This window comes from Pseudorca crassidens, chromosome 8, assembly GCF_039906515.1.
Source record: "Pseudorca crassidens isolate mPseCra1 chromosome 8, mPseCra1.hap1, whole genome shotgun sequence".
Lineage (NCBI taxonomy): Eukaryota > Metazoa > Chordata > Mammalia > Artiodactyla > Delphinidae > Pseudorca > Pseudorca crassidens.
Genome location: NC_090303.1, coordinates 96,392,689 through 96,409,584, shown reverse-complemented (window position 1 = coordinate 96,409,584; position 16,896 = coordinate 96,392,689). Strand labels below are relative to the sequence as shown.

The 16,896-nt window shown below is 40.5% G+C and overlaps 1 protein-coding gene across 5 annotated transcripts in view; it reads left to right on the top strand.

The window, feature by feature from the left end:
• The window catches only part of TPK1 (thiamin pyrophosphokinase 1), a 336,815-nt gene that overhangs the window by 178,286 nt on the left and 141,633 nt on the right, over positions 1 to 16,896 (top strand). For all 5 annotated transcript variants that reach the window (XM_067747283.1, XM_067747285.1, XM_067747284.1 and 2 more), the window contains one exon: positions 14,617 to 14,763. In XM_067747283.1, the coding sequence (XP_067603384.1) occupies positions 14,617 to 14,763 (147 nt within the window). The remainder of the gene's footprint in view (positions 1 to 14,616; positions 14,764 to 16,896) is intronic.

Genomic DNA, 16,896 nt, shown 5'->3' with positions numbered 1-16,896 from the left:
GAAAGTCAGAAGTTCACTTCAGCGTTCCAAAGGCAGACTTTCTCCCCTTAAGTACACTGTGGAAGCTACTGGGGATCATCTTCCGGTCAGCTTAACAAACTTTTATGTAGTGTGTGTCTCTTAAGACATTATGCTAGGATTTGGTGACCAAATGCATGGCCTCAAATAGACTCCAGTCTAACAGAGGAAACAGATGAATGAGTAACCAGAGAATAATTCAGACTGTCACAGATGCTGTGACTTGCCTTTTCAGGATAGATTCAACTTCTTAAAAAACGGATTGTTTAGGGGCTTCCCTGGTGGCGCAGTGGTTGAGAGTCCGCCTGCCGATGCAGGGGACGCGGGTTCGTGCCCCGGTCCGGGAGGATCCCACATGCCGCGGAGCGGCTGGGCCCGTGAGCCATGGCCGCTGAGCCTGCGCGTCCGGAGCCTGTGCTCCGCAACGGGAGAGGCCACAACAGTGAGAGGCCCGCGTACCGCAAAAAAAACAAAAACAAAAAAAATGGTCCAGTGCATATTCAGAAACCATAGTGTTAATGACCAAGTGTGAAATTTGCAATCAAAATGTCTCTATTCTCCCAGAAGCTGGAAAGGGGATAATTAACATAAACTATTTATATTGCAGCAGATTGCAAAATCTAAGAATTGCACTACAGTAAGCCTGATAGCCACCTGTTATAAACTGGTCAATAAAAACTGAAGAGAGTTTTATACCACTAAACTTTGGGAAAATAATGTGCCCGAAGTACTACAAATAGCCAAATCCAATCCATCCAGACATGGAAGCCAAGAGTTTCCTTTATCATTTTAGACAAGAATATGCAGCTAAGACTTATTTTATGGCTGAAGCAAAAGCAAGAAATATTGTTTGGAGAAAACAAATCATGATGATGCAAGATAGGGTAATAGCTATTAAAAAATGATCACAAGTACAGAAGTACTCATATTCTGGGAACAAAGCGTCTCTTACCAAAAGTCAGTCAGTTGGCAGAGGTTTTGAAAATTGTCTATTTTCAACTTGCTCAGTGGTGGGAATGAAAGAGGATGAATGAGGGATGAAAGCGGACGTGGGTTTCAGGTTCTGGTACCTCATAAGCCATTTTTCACAGAATGGGAGGAATGAGTGCTTAGTGCTCTTCCAAATATTTAACTTTAGAAGGGCATCATGTATGTTATAGAAATTTTAGCCAGAGTGAAAAATACCTTGTGCTTTTTGAATAGGATGATCAGGAATGCAGATTTGAATTTTTTTCATTCATCTACCAAGCAATCATTGAGCTTCGAATGGACGACATTTACACAAACTGTAATATCCTTTAAAACTCTACCTCCAAATAGCTAATGGTTTCTGAATGTGATATAGGTCATACTTTGAGTTTTAATTTTGCACTAAATACCAGCTGTGTTGACGATGCTGTGCTAGGTATTTTGGGATTTCTAAACCACAAATAATACATCTTTCCATTTCTTAAGACCCCCAGTGGTATGAGAGGTTTGGAGACCATAATTACCTCCAGTAGATATGTAATACCCATGCTATTTATACAGACCATGATTTTATGTAACTTTTACTTACTCTTAAATATATTCCTGACTCTTCAAAGAATTTAATTTTCAGCAGAGATAATAGAATAAAATCATGTTAAAAAAACACAAGTATGTGTTTTATTCTATTCAACTCTCCTTGGCACTCACTTTCTGATATAGAGAAATGTAAATACATGCAAATTTGCTCTTGCCATCACTTTGTGTATTTACATGGAAGGAAAAATAACACATTTCCATATATATATATTTTATATATATATATATAATATATATAGATCACATTCTGCTTTTTGTTTATATGGAAAAAATGTCCCGTATCCAGGGGTCTCATTGATATGGTTTCAGAACCAATAGGGCAGTTAATCATGGAAATATTAGTACTCAGGACAGACCTGTGAGGAAAGACAACACTGTTATTACAACCAGGCTTGAAATATTTAACTAAAAAATGCAAAGCCTAGGGTAAATCAAAAAAGCATTTCATCATTCTGGGAATGAACTCAGTCATTGTCCTGTACTCTGTCATGACCAGGGCATCTGAAATTAAAGTGTTTTCGGGGATTCCAGACAGCAATATGAAAAAGCAAAGAAAAACTCACTGTGTGCGGTAAGATTTCTAAGGAGTACAACTGGTCACAGCAGTCATCAGTGCTAGAAAGATTGTTGGGGTCACATAGGAAGGATCTTTAATCTCTAGGTAAAGAATTTGAATTTTGATTTACAGGTGATGTTAATCTGTTAGAGAATTTTGAATGAAAAGTCATAATATAATTTAGGAAATTAGTGTAATGGTGTGTGCAAGCTGAATTGAAGGATGGAAATTCTAATGATAGTAAAAAAAAACCAATTACAGGCTTCTTGAAGGATAACTCTTTTTTTTAAATAATATTTATTTATTTATTTGGTTGCACCAGGTTTTAGTTGCGGCAGGTGGGCTCCTTAGTGTGGCTCCAGGGCTCCTCAGTTGTGGCATGTGAACTCATAGTTGCAGCATGCATTTGCGATCTAGTTCCCCGACCAGGGATCAAACCCAGGTCCCCTGCGTTGGGATTACGGAGTCTCATCCGCTGCGCCACCAGGGAAGTCCCTTGAAGGATAACTCTTTAGTCATCTTTTAAGGACCTTAGAAAATAGACTTAAACTGTGTGCCTGGTGATGCTGGGTCTTGTTTGCCAGAGTTAAAGCATGGAAACCGTTCCCATTCAGCTAACAAATGTCTGTTACATATTTACCAGCCACTCTGCTACATATTGTATCAATAGGTTGAAAGGTGCAAACTGAATGAGACAGGGTATCTGACTCTTAGAATTCATGGCCTTGGAAGTGAATGCCCTTGTAAGCAGGATAGGACAGGTGAGAAGCCCCTTGGAAGTGGACCTTCTCCAGTCTGAACTCTCCTTGTGCAGGTGGTAACTCAGCTGCAACTGGAAGATAAAGAACTAACCAGAATCAGGGGAGTGTTTTGTTCTGAGTATTCAAGGTCAAAGGTAAATCAGGTTTGGGATGTCAAAGGGTAGGCAATACCGAAAGTCCTAATCACACATGAACACTTGCACTGTTTACATTTGTTTCCCTTAACAAGCTAACAGAATGCACTAGTAGGGAGGGGCCTACCTTTTGGGGTAGGCCTGTCTCTCCTGGCCTCCTCTGCTGCTGACTTGCTGCCAGTGTGTCAAGGACCTCTGGCAGCAAGAGTTTCTTCCAGTCTGTACAAGCTGAGCTCTCCAGAGAGGTACAGGGACATTATAAGCTCCTAATGGGCAGTGAGGGTGTGAGCTGCCTGAGCTTTTATGCTACAACTTTTACTGGGGGATTATGGTTTCAGTCAGCTGTCTGAGCATAGATCCTTTTCATCACCTTCACAGTTTTCTGTCAAATGCAAACAAGCTTGTATACATTGCTCACTTTTCAGGTATAAATATGCCCCTTCCTCTGCTTTTTTACTTTTTAAGCTTTTCTCTCAATAACACATTGAAAAACAAGTTTTGTGGTAAACATGTTTATGACGTTTCTTAATAATGTATTTGCAGTTTGACAAAGTTGGATGAAAATGCTCTGTCCAAACAAGTTTGTTTGTTTGTTTTTTCTTCGGAGGTGGAGGTAGGCATCTTTGGAAATACTTTACAAGGGAGGGTGGGGAAAGGGGATAGTTCAGACACTGAGGTTTGAAATCTTGTGATGTGTTCTGAGAACTAAAGTATTTCTAGAACATAAAGGGGGTGGGAGTGGCAGATGTAACTTAGGAGTCAGTATAGGAGGAGATTGGACTTTATTTATCTTGTAGGTTCTGGAAAGCCAGTACTGAAACAGAACATTGGCATGATCAGATTTGAGATGTAGAAAGCTTTCTTTCATAATCAGGTAGAAAACTACCTGGTTATAGAAGGCCAGGCAGGAGGCCAGTGGAGTTATCCAGGTGAGAAGGATGATGCCTGAATAAGGCTGCAGCAGGGAAGATGGAGAACAAATTATTTGAGAAAAATCTGGGGCCTCATTATCTTGCCATTGCAAGAGGCATTATTTCTTTCTCACCCAAACAGGTTTGCATTAAACTGTGACTCATTAGGCCTTGTTGAAATTTAAATGGGATCCCTGTAGTATTGTTTCCACAGGCTGCCAAGATCCAGCCACGTATATTCTGTTTGTCAGTACAGTGTATTCTGATACCATAAAACCTGAGGTCTTTAATTTCTCTGGTGTTTCATTGTACTTCACATCAATCACTGGAATTATTTTATAGGCTTATTAAAACATATTTTGATATTGCTGGGTTGTTGTCAGTTTATTGTTTTTCCTCTATCTTGATCCCATGATTTCCTTCATAGCCTGCATTGGTCTTCCTTTTTTTTTTTTTTTTTTTTTTGCGGTACGCGGGCCTCTCACTGTTGTGGCCTCTCCCATTGTGGAGCAGAGGCTCCTCCGGAGGCGCAGGCTCAGTGGCCATGGCTCACGGGCCCAGCCGCTCCGCGGCATGTGGGATCTTCCCAGACCGGGGCACGAACCCATGTCCCCTGCATCGGCAGGCGGACTCTCAACCACTGCGCCACCAGGGAAGCCCGGGTCTTCCATCTTTAAATTAGAGCATCAAACAATTGGACCAGAGAATTTCACCTTCTGTTTAAGCCTAACTGTTGTACAGTAAAGATCTTTGAAGGTTAAGGGAAGCTTAAGAATAATGTCTAAATTTTTTGAGACCCTAGAGTTTAATTTTGTGAAGTTGGCTCTGTTAATGTTACTTGTAATTCTCAAAGAATAGGGTAAACGTGTGTCTCGATTTATGCGTGTATTTATGCATGTATTCTTGGTGTCATTATTTATAATGTCCCCCTTTTACTTTCAGGAGTGTCTCAGCTTGTACATTAAATTGTATGGTCACCCTATCAGGGAGAGCCACAAAGAAATTGTCCATTTATGCATCTCCAGAATTCAGTTTATGGAAAGTCAATGCAATTAAAATATTCTGACAGCCACTGTCCCTGCTGTAGACTTTGTGCATGCCGTATCTAAGTCTTCTTGAGGACAAACGGAGAAAAACGCCATTTGTTTATCAAAAGGTTTTTCCTGCTATAACAGAAAAATGAAATTGCTTCTCCTTTTGGTGTTCTATATCCTTCAGCCAGTCTTGTCATGATTCTATTAAGGCAAAACAAATAACGCAAAGCCAACTTTTTCATTTATTCTCTAAACAAAACAGACACAATTATTATTTAACCTGTTAGAGTGGAAACCAGAGAACCTCACATGGACTGTTAGAAGTGAAAGGGATCTTGAAAAATAGGTTAGGGAATTTAGTCCATCCCTTACCTTTATACATGAGTCACAAGGAAGTCATGTATGTGGTTCCATGGCTCTTAAGGGAATATACCATCTTTAATGTATTAATCCAGGGTTTCAGGGTTCTTTTTTGCTACACATGATTGCAGATGAAGAGCCAAAAGCAGTCTCTGTTCCACCACTTCCCTTTGCTGACAAAAAGGGTCCATGTAAAATACCCTGACTTGAATGTAGGACATGTATAAAAATCAATTAGAAATTGATTTTTAACATTTTTATATTACAGAATATGGTGTAATAGGTATGTTCTTGTGTTATGTGTACACAAATATATTATTTAAAATATTTTATCTGCAGAGCTAACAGGATTGTAATAACGCTTTTTAGAGTTACAAACACTGAATCTTTGATGGGTCACAACCGGTAGGAAATGTGTGAGTCTCTGAGAGTAGCTTACCTTCTTTAGAGATGGTAGCTGTGTTCTAAAATAAATAGACTTGCCCTAGAATATGTATGCTCTGTGTCTCAGTGCCCTCTGAAACCCGTGGTCCGTCCTTGTGAAAAATCCCCTGTATTCACAATGTCTTTACATCTAATTCCAACAGAAACTGGGCTGCAGCAATTCTCTGCAGCCATAGTAGTGCTGTTGTTTTGTTCTGTCATTTCTCCTGCTGCTGTTTCTAGAATGGTCCCCAGAATTAGGGGTGGGTGTCTTCACTACTATTCGCCATTTCTAGACCTGTGTGGTCCAAAACTCTAGCCACTGGCCACCTGAGCCCTTGAAGTGTAGCTACCCTAAATTGAGATGCGCCATTACTGTAAAGTACATTGAGGATTTTGAAGACCAAGTGGGAAAAATATCTCAATATTTTTTCCAGCTTTAATGAGATAATTGATATATAACACTGTGTAAGTTTAAGGTATACAACGTGATGATTTAATACACATATATATTACAGAATGATTACAATAATAAAGTTAGTTAACAAGTCCATCAGCTCACATGATTACCTTTGTTTGTTGTTGTGGTGATAAGAACATTTAAGATCTACTCTTAGCAACTTTCAAATATACAGTACAGTATTGTTAAGTATAGCTCCATGCTGTCCATTAGATCTTTGGAACTTACTCATCTTTCAACTGGAAGCTTGTACCCTTTGACCAGTATCACCTTACTTTCCCCACCCCACAACTGCTGACAACTGACATTATCCTCTCTTGGCGTTCAGCTTTTGTAGATTTCACACGCAAGGGAGATCATACAGTGTTTGTCTTTCTCTGTCGGACTTATCTCACTTAGCATCTCACATCCTCCAGGTCCATCCATGTTGTCACAAATGGCAGGATTTCCTTCTTTCTCATGTCTGAAGACTATTCCACTGTGTGTATGTATATTTATGTGTGTGAGTATGTTACATATATATGCATATACATATATATGAATATATCTCACATACTTTTTAATCTTCTTTACCCATTCATCTGTTGACAGACACTTTGGTTGTGTGGTTGTTTCCCTATCTTGGCTATTGTGAATAACGCTGCAATGAACATGGGAGGATGTTCGTGAACATGGGAAGATGATCGTGACTTCTTGTGTGTGTGTGTGTGTGTGTGTGTGTGTGTGTGTACACACTGTTTCTTCTGGGTATATATATACCCAGAAGAAACAGAAGAGAGTTTGATTGCTGGGTCATATAGAAGTTGTATTTTTAATATTTTGAGGGCCCTCCATACTATTTTCATAGTGGCTGCACCAATTTCCATTCTCAGCAACAGTGTACAAGAGTTCCCTTTTCTCTATATCCTTATCAACACCTGTTATCTCTTGTGTTTTTTAAAAATTTTATTTTATTGAAGTGTAGTTGATTTACAATGCTGTGGTCATATCTGCTGTACAACCAAGTGACTCAGTTATACATATATATATATATATACATTCTTTTTTATATTTTTTTCTGTTACAGTTTATCACAGGACATTGAATATAGTTCCCTGTGCTATACAGTAGGATCTTGTCTTTTTGATAATGGCCATTCTAACTAGCACGAGGTGATATCTCATTGTGGTTTTGATTTACATTTCTCTAAGGGTTAGTGATGTTGAACATCTTTGCATGTACCTGTTGGCCATTTGTATGTCTTCTCTGAAAAAATGTCTATTCACATCCTCTGCCCATTTTTTAATTGGATTGTTTAGTTTTTTTTGCTACTGTATGAGTTCCTTTTATATTTTGGATATGAACTTATCAGAGAGATGGTTGCAGATATTTTCTCCCATTCCATAGGTTGCCTTTTCATTTTGTTAATTGTTTCTTTTGCTTTGCAGAAGGTTTTTAGATCTGTGCAGTCCCACTTATTTATTTTTGCTTTTTTTTTTACTTGTGTTTTTGGTGTCATATCTAAAAAATTGTTGCTAAGACCAACGTCAAGGACCTTTTTTCCCTATGTTTTTTTCTAAGAGTTTTATGGTTTCAGGTTTTATGTTTAAGTCTTTAATCCATTCCAAATTAATTTTTGTGGGTGGTATGAGATGGGGGTTCAGATCTATTCTTCTGTATATAATTATCTAGTTTTCCTCACACCTCAATATTTTTAATACAGGTTACATGAAAAAAATATATTTTAGATATAGTACATTAAACAATATACATTTTAAAAATTTTACCTCTTTTTACTTTTTTAAATGTAGCCACTAGAAAATTTTACATTGGATATGTGTCTCCTATCGTATTCCCATTGGACACTGCTGTTCTACTTGATTCTTCGTTTCTTCTTTTCCCCTAAAAACTCAAGCTCTGAATCTCATGTCATCAGATTCTGTCATCCTTATTGCTCATTGCTGTAGTCTTCATTTGTTATAATCCTGGTCATTTTCCTGCTTGTCTTGATGAAGTTAACATCTAGGTCACCAATAATTTTTTTCAACAATACTGTTTTAATTCATGGTAAATTCCATACACACTTGAAGGAACCTTCCAGTACACTGATCTCTTGTTTCCTTAAACTTATCCCCTCTAGTTATATTGTTTGCCTCTTTACCTCAGTTAATTGTATGAATATACCTAGACCTTGTCTATACCAAGATTTGTAAACCCTCCCTAATCTCTGTTTTATCCATTTGACTCACGCGCTTGCCCCCGACTTCAGCAATTCTTCGACTCCACCGGTACTCTGATCCATTGACCATGCTCTTTTACTATCCTTCAACCCTTGTTTTATTTCTCCATTTAGTCAACAAATATTTGAGACACCAACAGGTACATAATAATGTGCCATGCTGCATTCTAAACACTAGAGACAGAAAAATCTCTGCCATCATTTAATTTTAGTCTAATTAGAGTGACACATAATAAGACAAGCTAAAGAAAGAAACTATTTAGCATGGGGTTAGATAATGAGAGGTACTAAGGAGAAAATTTAAATCAGGGAATGGGGATATGATCTGTTGGCATGGAAGAGGGGAAAATTTTTTTTTTTTTTTTTGCGGTACGTGGGCCTCTCACTGTTGTGGCCTCTCCCATTGCAGAGCACAGGCTCCAGACGCGCAGGCTCAGCGGCATGGCTCACAGGCCCAGCCGCTCCGCGGCATGTGGGATCTTCCCAGACTGGGGCACGAACCTGTGTCCCCTGCATCGGCAGGCGGACTCTCAACCACTGTGCCACCAGGGAAGCCCGAGGGGAAAGTTTTTGATAGATGGTCAATGAAATAAGTAAAGAAGCTAGCCATGTGAATATCTGAGGATAATGCATTCTAGGAAGAAAGAACAGCAAACGCAAAGTCCTTGAAGTAGGAAGGACTCTTGTGTCTTCAGGAGACAGAAAGGAGGAAGAAATTATGATTGGAGCCAAGAGGAGGAAGAGAAAGGAAATAGGTGAGACCAGAGAGACACCTGGGTATCCAATATTGCAGGCTTTGCTGTCCTATTAAGAAAAATCATTAGAAAACCATTGGAGGATTTTGAACAGAAGAGTGTCATAATCTGATTTACATTTTAACAGGATTGTTTTTGATACTGTATTGAGACTAGACTGTGGAGAAATAAGGGCAGAAGCAGAGATCTTTTGGAGGCTATTGCAGTGTTTCCCATGAGACAAAACGTTGGCTTACATCCTCTGATGGATTTTGATGGCCGTGGTTGTGATGAGGTTGTAGGTACTGAGGAGGGGAGAAATTTTGGATACGTACTGAACTTAGAACCAGTAGAATCTCCTGAGAGGATAAATAAGGGACGTGAGAGAGGAGTCAGGAACGACTCTGGGAGTTTTGGCTGGAGCACCCGACGTGGGGAAGACAGTGGGAGACCGTGATTGAGGGAAAGATCATGGAACCTTGGAGATCTCTATTGGATTCCAAATGCAGATGTCAAGTAAGCAATTGAATATATGAGGCTGGAATTGAGGAGAGAGGTCTGGACTGAAGATACACAGTGAGGAAGTGCTGACATTGATGGTATTTAAAGCTACAAGGCTGCCTGAGAACACCAAGGGAGGGGATGTAATGACAATAGAATTAAGGACCTTGCTCTGGACCACTCCAGAGATGTTAAGTTGTTCCTGAGAAGACACATCCAGTGAGATCAAGGCAGTATGGTTTGCTGGAAGCCCATCTTTCTGGAAGAGACTTCATCCAGGAGGAGGTAAGAATAAACTTGTCAGATGTTGCTGATGGATCGAATAATGTCAGAACTGAGAACTGACCATTGGGTTTTGCAATAGGATGTCAGTGATGATAGTTTTTGGTGAAGTGATGGGGCTAGCAAAGTTGTCTCTCGTCTGTATTACTGTGCTGATCTCTTAACGATCTCCTGGATTTCTTCTTTGCCTCCACACAGTTTGTTCTCCAGACACCCAGCATGGTGACTTTTAAAAATACATACATCGTGTCACCCCTCTGCTCAAAATGGCTTTCCACTTAATGCTAATAAAAGTCGGGACTTTACAATGGCTTACCAAGGCTCTATACAGATCTAGCCTTTAGATTTTAATGATTCCTCCTGCTAATTTCTCATTCAGTTCTCACGACTAGCCTCCCGACATTCTTTGAAAATGCCTGGGGCCATGTCACTGTTTCAGGGCCTTACTACAATCTGTTTTCTGATGGGTCTGGCTCCAGGTGTCTGTACCTGACTGGCTCCCTCATCTCCTTCAGGTCTTTGCTGCTCCTCTCTTACCTTTCTGATGGAGCCTGCCCTGGCTCTCTTGTTTGAAGTGGAAGCTCTTCCCAGCCTAGCATTTTTCATCTCTCTTTTCCTACTCTCTTATTCCCCTGTAGGACTCGCCATCTTTTCACATCCCAACTAATATACTTATTTTCTATTTTTATTAATTGCGTGTTGTCCTCCATCTGTTTTTTAAATTATTTTTAATTTTTATTTTATATTGGAGTATAGTTGATTAACAATGTTGTGTTAGTTTCAGGTGAATAGCAAAGTGATTCGGTTATACATATATTCTCCTCCACTTGAATATCAATTCCATGAAGGCAGGAGTTTTTGTCTTGTTTACTGATCTATCCTAAGTGTTCAGAATAGTAGCTAACACATGGTAAATGATCGATAAATACTACCCGGGGTAACACATGTGAAATAAGTTATTCTTTCCAAAAGCTACTAACTGTTAGAATCCTTGCCAAGTAGGGAAGTACTGTTCTGTAGGATTTAGATGACATTAACTCAGCCTAATAATCAGCTTCTTGCCTCTCTGGTTATTTATTCAATTTTCCCTGATTTTCTATGCTTCGGGGAAGCTCAGTAAATGCTTGCTGTCTGCCTTGTCGCACACGCTGCGGCTGGCATCTGTGATTCCTAGGCCTCCTCTAGATGGAGAGATATACAAGTACGTCAGCAGTCGTAACAAAGTGTAGCTGGGTGTGCTGTAAGGAGTAATTGGTGGGTTTTGTTGATCAACCTGGTGCAGACACATGCAGACGCGGAGTTGGCACCAGGGAGAGGCGTGTGGAATTAAAGGGCTGTAATGCTCACGGATCCTAGAGAGGAAGGCATGCCGTGGGCCATGCAGGGGCCTCGTGGCGGGAGGGCACAGGGTGTGAGCTTAACCAGGCAGGTGGGGAGCCAGCAGAGAGAACGAGGACCCGTGAGCAAGTGCCTTTTGGGGGGTCTGGGTGTGGACACAAGCAAAAGCTTGAGATGCTGTCACTGGTGTGTTTGAATGTCACTAGGTCAGTCAGAGGAGGGCACAAAGGGGAACTTGACCAGGCGCTTACAGCCCGTTCGTGGGGATGCTGAGGCGACCAGAAAATACCATGTTTTAAAAATGTACAATACGCGGGGTAACGTAAGAAGTAAATGCACAGGGCTTTGCGTCCAGGTAGACAAGGTATCCTGGCAGTCTGTAAATAGCCTGCTTTCGATTGAACACTCTTTCCCAGGGGCGTTGCTGTCCTAAAGGCACAAATCTAGGCTTGCAAAGCCTATGTAAATATACAGGGTTGGTGAATATCAGATGTCCTCCTTTTTTCTTTTTTCTTTGCCGTACGCGGCCCTCTCACTGTTGTGGCCTCTCCCGTTGCGGAGCGCAGGCTCAGCGGCCATGGCTCACAGGCCCAGCCGCTCCACGGCATGTGGGATCTTCCCGGACCGGGGCACGAACCTGTGTCCCCTGCATCGGCAGGCGGACTCCCTACCACTGCGCCACCAGGGAAGCCCCAGGTGTCCTACTTCTAACCAGAACTAAAGAACTACAGAAATAGCCCTGGGCTGGCTCCTGCGCCCGCTGCAGCTTGCACTGATCCTCTAATGTTTTTAATCAGTCTGGATATAAACATTTCCTGTAGGGAAAATGAGTAGTGATGAGAAGTAATCTCGCTGCTTCTTTATTCTGAAAAATTCAATGACTGATTTACAGATATTGCTGATTCATCATGATATCCCGGTGTGGAAGATGTGGATTAAGTTTCAGCTTTAAAGGTTATGGGATCCCCCAAGGCTTGGAGTATAGTAATGAAAAATTGAGAACCTACAAAAAGGATTCCAGAATCTGCATAGTGAATCAACTATTTTATCATCAGGCCTTGGTTCTTATATGAATATAGGATTATGTAGATAGGACCGTGCCATGTGCTTTTTACCAGAGCCTTAGAACTTTCTCTACTTTATATTTCATATATAACTTCTCTTAGTGTCTTTCTCTTCAGTGTAAAGCAAATTCTCTTTAGTTCTTCTGAGGTCCTATATAATGTCTGGGCCTTTTCCCCTCCAGTCTGGAGTGGCTTTACTAATAAGGTTTCCTAAACACGACCAGGAGCGATTACCAGACTTGATAACCCCAAACAAAGGTTTGTAAGTTTCCTCTGAAGACTAAGGTGTCCCAGTCCTCACCTGTGTATTAGGAGTAATACATGCTTCCTAGAGTGCATGGCCTTTCTCTGCCTCAAATCTAATGCTCGGAGTTCTAGAAAGATCGCCAAAGAAAATTTTAGATCCTCTAGATGTGTGGTATACTTGTCTTAAAATATTCTAGCTTTGACCTGAAGCATCTTATTCAAAATAAAAATTCCTATACTCTGAAAAGGTCAAAAATAGGAAACTCATTCCAAATTTCTTAATTTTTCTGTGTAGTTTACTTTTTTATGTTTTTATGGAATCCCGTTCTGATTTATATATTCCTGTAGTATGGCGATTAATCTCTTTCTTCCTTAGACTGACTAGTTCTTTCTTGCAGTGTCTTCACTTATTCATTCATCAAACATTTGAGGTCTTGTACATGTTAGGCACTATGCAGAGGACCAGGGCCACAGCCTGTGGACCAGAGAAGCACAGCCTTTGGCTTTATGGAGCTTAAGCCACTTACTGTTCCTCTAGAGACTGAACAGGTTATACCGGTGCTTGGGTGATATGTTACTCTTCTAAAATCATGCCGCCTTCAGACTAAGTGTTATCTGAGCTTTTAAAATGTACTGTTTTAAAACTAAAAGCCAGGGGCTTCCCTAGTGGCGCAGTGGTTGAGAGTCCGCCTGCCGATGCAGGGGACACGGGTTCGTGCCCCGGTCCGGGAAGATCCCACGTGCCGCGGAGCGGCTGGGCCCGTGAGCCATGGCTGCTGAGCCTGCGCGTCCGGAGCCTGTGCTCCGCGGCGGGAGAGGCCACAACAGTGAGAGGCCTGTGTACCGCAAAAAAAAAAAAAAAAACTAAAACTAAAAGCCAAATGCTTCCTATCTGTAAATAATTTCTATTTTATTCCAGGTAGAGTGAGTATAACTGTCACTTTTTATTGTATGTAAGGTTTTCTTATAATAATTTAATTAAGCTCTCTGTCTTTCCTTTTTCATGATCAGTATACTAGCTTTGACCCTGCTGGTGCATCACAAGATCAGGCTGACCAGCAGAAGGAAAGAGACCAGGCAGTGCCTCTCTTTCATTCTCCTTAAGACCTTCAGCCACCTGCCTTATGCAGGAGGAGACTGTTACTCTGCCCCCTTCCACTGCCCTGCAGCCGTTCTTTAACCATTGTCTTGTATGTTAGGAAAGCATCACAGTAATTTTATATACAAATAGCATGGAAATGTATTTTCAGCAACAGGGGAACATTTAAATAAACTATACTGTAGTCATAGGAAATGCTTTGCTTAAGGTGTTAAATGAAAAGAAAGAACATACCAAACGACATGTAACAATAATAAAAATAGTAATATAAATGTAATATACTGAAAATAATACAATAGATGAGTAGCTAACACTTTTTAAACAATCACTGTGTTGTGAACATGTTTTAAATGCTTTGCACTTATTGACCCATTTAGTTACCTCATTTAATCCCCCCAACAACCCTCTCAATTGGTAATTATTATCCAGTTTTTACATGTAAACGTAAAAATGAGGTACAGAGAGTTTAGGCAACTTACTAGGTTTGGTGAAAAGCCAGGATAGGTCCTTAAGATACCTAGGTTCTAGTGGGGGCTCACTCACTGTTGGGTGATCAAAGTGCCCACAGGGATGCCATGAGGAGTGGATGGGAGAGGCACCAATTGTGAAATCAGGAAGACTTCCACATGGAAGGGACATGGAACAGAGTTTTAAAGGACGAGTTGGCTAGTTTTCCAGGTGAATAGGCAGATGGGAAAACCTATTGAAACCTGACTGCCACTCACCAATCTTGTGAGTTAATTCCTTCATCTGAACAACACAAATGATGTCTGCCATTTCTTCATGGCTTATCTAATAAAATAGGGTACTGAAAGCTCTATGGAAGTGTTTGATGTTATTTAATTATTTTATTTATTTATTTTTTAAAAGTCCATAAATATGTGACTGCTGGTTTTCCTTTGCTTTCTTAGGTAGATATGATTGTGACCCTGGGAGGACTTGCTGGACGTTTTGACCAGATTATGGCGTCAGTGAGCACTTTGTTCCAAGCAACTCGAATCACTCCTTTGCCAATTATAATAATCCAAGAGGAGTCTCTCATCTACCTGCTCCAACCGGTAAGTGAGGATTAAATACAGTGTCAGCGCTTTGCTTCCACAAAACCTGTAACATTTTCGTACACAAGGAGAAAACATGTGCCCCATTTATGTATTTGAACTGTGAGTGAAGTTGAGGTGTTTGATTACTTGTGGCTAAATGGGAAACAGGTGGAGGAGAAGCCTCATTGTACTCAGAAAAACAAAACAAAACAAAACAAAAGTTTTTAAATTAAATTGACACTAAGAATTAAATTTAGCATTTTTGCATTTTGAGCCGCTGAGTGTGAGTGCCACTTGAGATTAATCTCAGCAGAGAAAGCACAAAGCTTGGCAAACATTACAAATGGAATTCTTGTATATTTTCAGTGTTGTCGTTATAATTGGAAACCGTATTTGATTTTGTTAAGCACTTAGTCTTGAGCTATTACCGTTCATAAGTTGCTTGGTTGTTAATTTCACTCTCATGATGATGTCATTCATTTCCAATGATAAACATCAAGGAAATTTTCTATCAGTGTAGTGCTTAGAACAGAATTCTTATTATATAAACATGTTTTATGAGGTTGATGAGTGTATTTCAGTTTGAAAAATGATTGTTTGGCAACATTTTTTTTTTTTTTTTTTTTTGCGGTACACGGGCCTCTCACTGTTGTGGCTTCTCCCGTTGCGGAGCACAGGCTCCGGACGCGCAGGCTCAGCGGCCATGGCTCACGGGCCCAGCCGCTCCGCGGCATGTGGGATCCTCCCAGACCGGGGCACGAACCCGCGTCCCCTGCATCTGCAGGCGGACTCTCAACCACCGTGCCACCAGGGAAGCCCATGTTTGGCAACATTTTTTAAAGACAGTGGACAGTTTTTTGTTTTTTTCTTTTTTGCCTGTCACTGTAATGTGCTGCTTACAGCTTTGCTTTCAGTCCCTCTGCTGTCCATCATCTGTAGCTTGCTATTACCTGAGAACTGTTGTTTGGTTAACATGGCATGCGTGCTCACCATCGTTCCGCCAGTTGTGCCTTTTCTTCTGGCTCTTTGCCTTGCGTGGCTTTGTTGCTTTCTGGAATACTTCCTGTGAGGTGCGAAAACGAAGCTGAAGAATTCGGTTTTCAGACTCCATAGTGTCCATTTATTTGGTCAACAAAGAGTTACGGAGTGCCTGCTACCTACCTGTTGCACTGCTGGGCAATTGAAGATTAAACAGAAATAGTAACATGTGTTCTTTACTCTCTAGTATGTGTCTAGTGAAGAAGACATTTATAAAACACAGAATAAAGCAAGGTCAAAAGGTTAGTACAGAAAGATGATGAAAGATTATATAATCTGGTCATGGGTGTGTAAGGAAATGCTTCACAGAGGCACTCACATTTTATTTACTTAATTAATTCAACAAATTTTTTTTTTTTTTTTTTTTTTTTTGGCTGCTGTACGGCTTGTGGGATCCTAGTTCCCTGAGCAGGGATTGAACCCCGGCCCTCGGCAGTGAAAGCCTGGAGTCCTAACTACTGGACCACCAGGGAATTCCCAACAAATATTTCTTGAGTACCTGCTATATGTCAGGTACTTTTCTAGGGATACAGCAGCAAGCAACAATGACAACAACAAAGAAAACCCTTCCTTTCATGGAACATAGATTGTGTTGAGCTTACATTTCAGCAGAATCTCGAAGGATGAGTGGATGTCTGCTATTGAAGATGATGGGAAAGTCATTCCAGTTAGAAGGAGCCACTAAAGAAAGATAGAGCTGAAGGGCATGTTATGGCATCTACAGGTAATTCTGAGCAGCCATATGGAAACTATTGAAAGATCAGACTCAGAAGACTACTTTGGATCCTACCTCTGAAGAACCTTGAACTCTACATACTACAGTGTGAACTTGTTTGCCATAAGCTATGGGAAGTCATTAGAAGATTTCAGTTAGCAGTCTGACATGCACAGATATGCTTCTTAGATTTCTAATTAGAAGTTTATTAAATACCTGTACTTTCCCAATAGGTTCTGAAGCGTGAAACTCTCTACCGTTGTGAAGCTTTGAGCTTTATTGTTTTATAATGATTTTATGATGCTGCGAATGCTAAAATAGTCAACTGCAACTTGTCTCTATGTAAATACTCTGGCTAAGAGATAACTAGACGGGTTACAATGGTTTTTGCAAAGTAA